Raw genomic sequence first — 7,119 nt, forward strand, 5'->3', positions numbered from 1 at the left:
CTAGAAAAGCAGCCATCCGGCGAAGTACGTCCATTGAAAGTCTTCACTACTGACAATGTTACATTGCGACTGATGCCCAAGTCTAACGTAAACATGATCATTGCTCTGTAGTGCAAGGACGACCGTGGATGAAGCAGGGTGAATATCGTGAATTTCATCAGAGTCTCCAAACACTCTGGCCTTCACCTGTCCGTTTACCACCAACTCAGCCTGAGTCCAATGCCAGAAATTAGGGACAACATTGAACGAGAAAGCATAGACCCCATTGGTCGGGACGATGAAAATGCCATCATGGGTGGCGTAACTGTTAGTGGTGTCTAGCACCTGAAATTTCAGATAAAACACAAAAGATGAAGTTAAAGTAATTTCTAACAAAACATTCAATTGCTTACAAAACAAAGAATGCAATTGTTTGTGAAGACGTAAGTAATTTTAAAGGAATAAATAAGAGTATATCATTGTACTTACGAATTTACTGAGTGAATTTTCTAAATGTCAATTTTATTGAATACAGGACTAGTTCCTACTTCCGTACACTGCATTAAATTGGTCCGTGATTGGAAAGAAAACAACCACCGAAATCTCCGGTTAGTTCAGTGGTTAGCGTACTTGCTTTTACATAGGCGACCCGGGTTCGGATCCCGGCCTGGCCGCATGTGAGTTTAACATCTCACATAACATCGCTTCAAAATGAGCGATAAATATATTATTGCAATAACAATCGTTGTTAGATAAATAAGTTTAAACTGAATACCGAAGTTCTTTAAAAACAATTGTTTAATATGGTTTCCTTTTAAGGGTAAATTTAATTTGATTTTGTTCCTCCATATGCCTCCTTACTTATTGCTATTTGTGACAAATATGAGAAACTGATATTCCAAATACTTGCCTCAATGTCGAAAACGAACGTCTCATGTACATTGTAGCATTTACCCTGGCTGAGGTAGGCGTAAAATGCAACTTGTTCATAACTGTATCTTTCTGAAATTGCATTAATATCAATTGAGTTGGTATAGATAATTTGGGACTTTTGAAAGAATGTTTCAGTTATACTTCAAACCACTATGGTCACATATATGTGTCCCGTGAAGATAAACGTCGCCAATTTAATCAATCGTATATAAATTACTGTTAAAAACAGACCGATGACAGTACATACAATAATTATTACGATACAAAGAATACTTAAATGCTTAAAACCGTTTATTCTAAGGAAAAGTCGACTACATATAATTAAAAAACGATCTTTTTACTAGATATATGTGGCGATTCCAACGCAAGTGTAGAGTTGAGACATGTCTCCCTTGGGTCAGTATTGTCCTCCCGCAGTTCCGCAATTGTCTTTGACTGGATATCAACGAGCTCCTCTAATCGACTGAGTCTCTCCTCAAAATTTCCAGGACGTACATTATCCCGTCCACGCTTTGGGTGAGCGCGATATTGAGAAAACAGCTGACGAAAACTAGCAAAGTGCAGTGCATGGTTGAAGTATATGTGGTCTAACTTAAAACAGACGACGTACTTATAGCAGTGATGTGGCAATGTTTGACGTAAGTATGCCATGAAAATTGATAAACTCTGAAGTGCACAACCTTTCCTACATTCGTAAAATGTGCGTAGTTAGCAAAATACCTCTTTGATTTGTTAGATATCTATATTATATATAATGCGCATACTTAGACATATAACTGGAGTTTTTTTATATCAATCTTTAGTTATGTATTTTTAGATTTTTTTATATATATACATAAAAATCCAAACATAAAATCGTGAAATACAGGGTACCATATAAGTATGAGACATCGTCACAAACATGACTTGTGGAGCAATGTACAATGTGCTGGGTACGTTGTCTATACGGATTCTTGAAAACAGTAGGCCAATTTAACCAGTGGTCATCTGTAATTCACAGTTTGCGCTTATCAAATCAAATATCGATCTTTAACAAATCTCTTGAGTCTCTCGCATCGCCGCCACTGTCCTCTGACAACATCGTCTACAATAGCCTGTTTTGGTTTGTTTGCGATTTCCGAGTTTTCGTCGTTATAATATGTCAATTTGGTCTGTGTATTTCTGACAGCCGATACTCAGAGCGATTGTTAGGCAGGGTTGAATTTATTAGAGGGCAAACGGAGAATAAACTTTCTGTAAATGATAACATTGATAACTACATTGATGGTACATGTTAATGCACAGCACATCTAAATACTAGTATATTACCGCTATTTATGTTGATGTCAGTCAAGAAGCATGGCCCCATTTTCAAAAAACAATACCTAAGTATAAACTCAGAGACTAACTCTACTACAAAGCACACCTTATTGAAAATAGTAAAAGTGTTTTGCTCTGTAAGATTCATATCATTTCATAGATTACTATGTCGCCTACATAGCATGGCAAACAGATAGGTTTCATGTTTTCCGGTGTCGTCTTCCACGTCGGCGCCTCACACTTTTACTTTCTCTCTTTGAGGTTTGCATTTGTCATCCACACTTAATGTAAAATGTCATAATATATTGACTGAGTTCGATCAACAGCCAGACCGCAAGATTAATTTCAACGTGATTGCATTATATTTGTCAACATTTGACCAAATGTACTTTGGTCAAACTCTAGCATTTCTTATTCAATCCCTGTCTTATTTCGCGACAATGTAAATGGCGTTCTATCGTTATGTAATGATTAGTTTTGTTGTTTCTTGCAAAAAACATTCAACCGCATTTTGTCATTGACTATGGCAATGGTATCATTTGAATATTTCTATGTCAATATTGGTAATGAACTAATAACGTGGCATGAAAAGGTCAGCAATGCGTGCAATAAGTACCAAAATACTTGATCAGTTCAGAAATTATTATTCTTTCGATGTCATTACCGGTTGTTGCTGCGCCTATCTTAAGGAATATGTATTGTATTCGGTGTTCAAAAACAGACGGAATCTTCTTTAAGACAACGCAGAACTAAACACGGGTCAATGATCTGCCATTGAGAGGGCAAAACAATGACCCCTGTCTAGCATTGAACTGCTTTATGGCATCTACAATGCAAATATTGTTACGAGTTTTAAGGATGTGTGTTCTATGACCCCTTGAGGTTTCTGAGCAATCTAGAAATTGATACAGATGGCGAACATTAATCAATCTTTAACATTTTTGACACAATATATAAACTGGCCATGACGATGATTTGAGAATCGTAGATTCCTTTCGGAAACCCTCAACAGAACACTTTGTGACATTGTTCTTGATGACAGTAATTGATGCTTGCTGGTCAAATCACTGACACGGTGAAAAACAATCCGCAATTTCATTTAAATGCGTGTCAACGTGCAATGCTTTAAAGGGGCTAAACACCAGATGATACGATTGCAAGATTTTTTTTGTCAAAAACTTACATAAAATTGACATCGCCGTGTACAATCCATTGGATCTTACTTACTGATGTACCGCATCGCTTACGACACCTGCATCTTTTGCAGCTTTTGCGCGTTTTTCCTATTTCAAATTACTGGGGTCGTCTACCACGTCAATCCCAGTTAGTTAAATAATTGTGTCGGTATATTGATCTGTACTCATAATCAGATTTGAGTTAAATTGAGAAACCATTATGCGCCAATAAACGGGGAAACACAGATGAGACAGCAACATGATTGTTGTGTTTATTATATCGATCATGTAAAATTATGTATAATCGGCCTCCTAGGGGCTGGCATTGACAATTCTAGGCTTGTTTTGAGGAAATACTGTATTTGCCGATTTTGGGACCATCTGTTGCCTAGCCCCTTTAAAGATTATTTTGAACTGCATAAACCTATTGTGAACCTTTAACACCATATATACATGCGTGTCTTGTATCTATTTCATACTTTGATTTGTAGAAACATTCATAACTGACATCTCCAGTATTTATTTTCCTGTTTTTATGTTTTGTTCATTAAGTTTTGTTTGCTTACAAAGGTGTCGAAAAGTAAATAACAATTTCCTCCATATTCAGTTACTTTTCAGTAAAATATTTTAAATGTCTTACTGTGAAAAATAGGGTGTCATTCAAATATATCGAAATGAATATATTGTATCTTTTCAAAATGATTCAAACTAATAATTTCATCATCAATATAAAATCATCAAGCACGTCTTAAAGAAAGCAAGAGGAAATATCGCGTTTTCTTCATATGATCCAACTTCTTTGTTTAGAGAGATGTGGAGAAACATATTTTCAGACAAATATGAATTGAGCAATGTCATATTACACATGTGCAATACAGAAAAATACGTGGTAGTTACATTCAATCAGAGACAAGGTAAAACATGTGATACAATAGTTTATATTATGTCCTTTTTTCAATCACTACATAATATGTTCTATTTTTGTGTAAACCAATCATGTACATGACCCAAAAGTGACTCTTCTTAACATAAGAATAATATGTCCAGCTCCATAATAAAACTATATTATTTGAACCGCTGAAATAAGTCACAAAGAGGTCAATTATTCCACCTGATATAGGAATATTGATGTCATATATAATTTGACCGCACCATGTTTGTAAAAAACAACAAGAAGAAAATTGGTGAAATCTGATATAAAGATGGTTTTATCATTTCTCAACAAAACAACAAATGCGAGAGAACCAATAACAATGCTTTTGGTTTCATCTCTAGAAAATCAGCCATCCAGCAAAGTATGTCCATTGATGGTCCTCGCTACTGATAACGTTACATTCCGTCTGATGCCCAAGTCTAACGTAGACATGGTCATTGATGTTTAGTGCAAGGACGACCGTGGATGAAGTAGGGTGAATATCGTGAATTTCATGAGAGTCTCCAAAGACTCTCGCCTTCACCTGTCCGTTTACCACCAGCTCAGCCTGAGTATAATGCCAAAAGTCAGGAACAACATTGAACGAGAAAGCGTAGACCCCATTGACCGGGGCGATGAAAACGCCATCATGGTTGGCGTAACTGTTAGTGGTGTCTAGCTCCTAAAATGAAAAATAAATCGCAAAAGAATTGTGATCAATTTTTCAACGGTTAATGTGTGACATCAGCCGCTTCAGATATATGTCTAAGGAATTCAATGTGAGTAAAATATTGTACTGAAGAATGAACTGACGCATACATTGAGACAATTTCGGACTTTGAAATAATTTACTTTGAATACTGGACTTATTCCTGATCCTAGCCAATGGCAAACGCAGAAACACAATAAAAATATATTAATTTAAACAAAATAAATAATTAAAACAACAAAACGGAATGGTAATTCCATAATCTAGATATTTTTGCGTAATGGAAAGGCGCTTGAGTCATGTTAGTGAATGAACGATTTCATATGTCAGATGGGAAAAAAGTAAATTTAGTGTTGTTCGTTTTCGCAGTGAATGAACACAAATACATTGCAAACATATTTTCGTAAGATGTAGTATTTGTTTGTTTATACTTCACGATATGTCATGTTTGTGGTGCTTCCCATTCGTTATTATTAATCCTTTTAGATAAAGCACCTAAATATTTCAGCACTCCGCAGCGTAAAAATGACTAGTATTACCTAGCAACCGTTTTGACTAAACTAAGTATGCAGTTTCGGTGAATGTTTTTTTCCACTTAATAAAACAAAAAAATAAGAACCAAAAATAAATTAGTGAAGATTTTTAATGGTTGTTAACTATCAACTTGCATATTTTTTTCTAAAATATGCTTCAAAATTGAATAGGACACTAGCCCAATATGATCCTGGACTGGAAAGAAAACAAACACCGTACTTTGTTGATATTTTATTTTTAAAACCGTTTCTACATTAGGTAAACACTAGATTAGAATAACAATGTGCCTATTTGCTTATAGTTATTCAGGACAAAATCTTACAACTGATATCACAAAATCTTACCTCTATGTCGAAAATGAACGTCTCGTGCACATTGTAGCATTTACCCTGGCTGAGGTAGGCGTAAAAAGCAACTTGTTCATCACTGTATCTTTCTGAAATTGCATTATTATCATTCCAGTTGGTATAACTAATCTGAAATTTTAATAGTAAGTTTCATTTATAGTGCAAAGTTCTTTGATCACATGTCTTGTGCCATAAATATGTTATACACACTGTGTAGACTGTATAATGTAATTTGATACTAAACACACAACTTGCAATACATACATAAATATACTAGGATACATAGATCAATAAAATATGAAAAAAAGCTTATTTCAGTTGAAGATGCACTCTTACTCCCCAAAAAGATTTACCACAATTAATACTATTGTTTTAATATTCCAAAAAGGATGAATAAATGTCGAAAACATAGGTTCGTATGAAGCATACCGATTTTAATTTGAAAGAAATGTGCATAAAACACAGTACCTCTACCTTATGATACTATAGTTGATCACAGTAAATCTTATAGCATTCACCAATCATTTAATATCTTTGCCTTTTCAGCTATTAGATACACGGTTACAATCTTGTTATCATTAATTAATATTTTCCATAAATGCATTATTTAGTAAGTAGTTTAAGGTTTATCAGTCAAAGTTGATGTTTGTTATACATGTGTATGTATTGATTTTGAATAAAAGTGTCACTTTAAAATGTCAACCGTATACACTTGATAAAACGATGTCTTACTAGATACATGTTGAGTTTCCAACGCAAGTGTAGAGTTGAGAATTGTGTCCCTCAGGTTTGTATTGTCTTGTTTTAGTTCCGCAATTGTTTGTGACTGGATGTCAACGAGTTCCTCTAATCGCCCGAGTCTCTCCTCAAAAGTCTCCGGACGAACATAATCCTCTTCCGCACTTTGGACTAGCGCGACATTGAGAAAACAACTGACGAAAATAAGCGAAATGCAGTGCATTTCTGAGTTGTATGTGCCTTTATTCAAACAGACGGCCTATTTCTTTATTTAGCAGTGATGCGGAAACTTTTTACACAATCATGTGATAAAAATTGATAAACACTCAAGCGAACAACCTTTGAAACACACATTAAACTTCCTCTTTGATTTGTTAATCAGCTATATCTATTTACTAAACGAGTTCATATATATCATAATATAATATATTATAATTACACTGTTAATTATTAATTAGTTATGTAATAATGGAAAATCTATATATCAAATAT

At 34.7% G+C, this 7,119-nt stretch overlaps 2 protein-coding genes across 2 annotated transcripts; both read right to left on the reverse strand.

Moving 5' to 3' along the window:
* LOC128208536 (cerebellin-4-like) lies at positions 1-1,993 on the reverse strand. The gene is made up of 4 exons (XM_052912095.1): positions 1,947-1,993; positions 1,254-1,462; positions 890-981; positions 1-324 (listed from the first exon to the last, which is right to left on the reverse strand). Exons 1-4 carry the CDS (start codon positions 1,991-1,993, stop codon positions 1-3), a joined length of 672 nt encoding a protein of 223 aa, XP_052768055.1.
* A 1,675-nt stretch (positions 1,994-3,668) lies between these two features.
* On the reverse strand, positions 3,669-6,873 carry LOC128209760 (cerebellin-4-like). Its single transcript, XM_052913957.1, has 3 exons — positions 6,622-6,873; positions 5,887-5,978; positions 3,669-4,981 (listed from the first exon to the last, which is right to left on the reverse strand). Exons 1-3 carry the CDS (start codon positions 6,848-6,850, stop codon positions 4,658-4,660), a joined length of 645 nt encoding a protein of 214 aa, XP_052769917.1. The 5' UTR covers positions 6,851-6,873; the 3' UTR covers positions 3,669-4,657.
* Between the last annotated feature and the right edge of the window lie 246 nt (positions 6,874-7,119).

Source organism: Mya arenaria, chromosome 11 (genome assembly GCF_026914265.1).
Source record: "Mya arenaria isolate MELC-2E11 chromosome 11, ASM2691426v1".
Lineage (NCBI taxonomy): Eukaryota > Metazoa > Mollusca > Bivalvia > Myida > Myidae > Mya > Mya arenaria.

Bases quoted from the DNA above. Each gene is read 5' to 3' on its own strand.
- LOC128208536 (XM_052912095.1), bottom strand. From the start codon at position 1,993: ATGTTGTCAGAGGACAGTGGCGGCGATGCGAGAGACTCAAGAGATTT. The intron at 1,463-1,946 runs GTTAAAGATCGA...GCACTTTGCTAG, and splicing joins GCGAGAGACTCAAGAGATTT to TTTTCGTCAGCTGTTTTCTC. The intron at 325-889 runs GCAAGTATTTGG...CTGAAATTTCAG, and splicing joins CGTTCGTTTTCGACATTGAG to GTGCTAGACACCACTAACAG.
- LOC128209760 (XM_052913957.1), bottom strand. From the start codon at position 6,850: ATGCACTGCATTTCGCTTATTTTCGTCAGTTGTTTTCTCAATGTCGCG. The intron at 5,979-6,621 runs GTAAGACATCGT...ATGCAATTTCAG, and splicing joins GGAAACTCAACATGTATCTA to AAAGATACAGTGATGAACAA. The intron at 4,982-5,886 runs GTAAGATTTTGT...TTTTCATTTTAG, and splicing joins CGTTCATTTTCGACATAGAG to GAGCTAGACACCACTAACAG.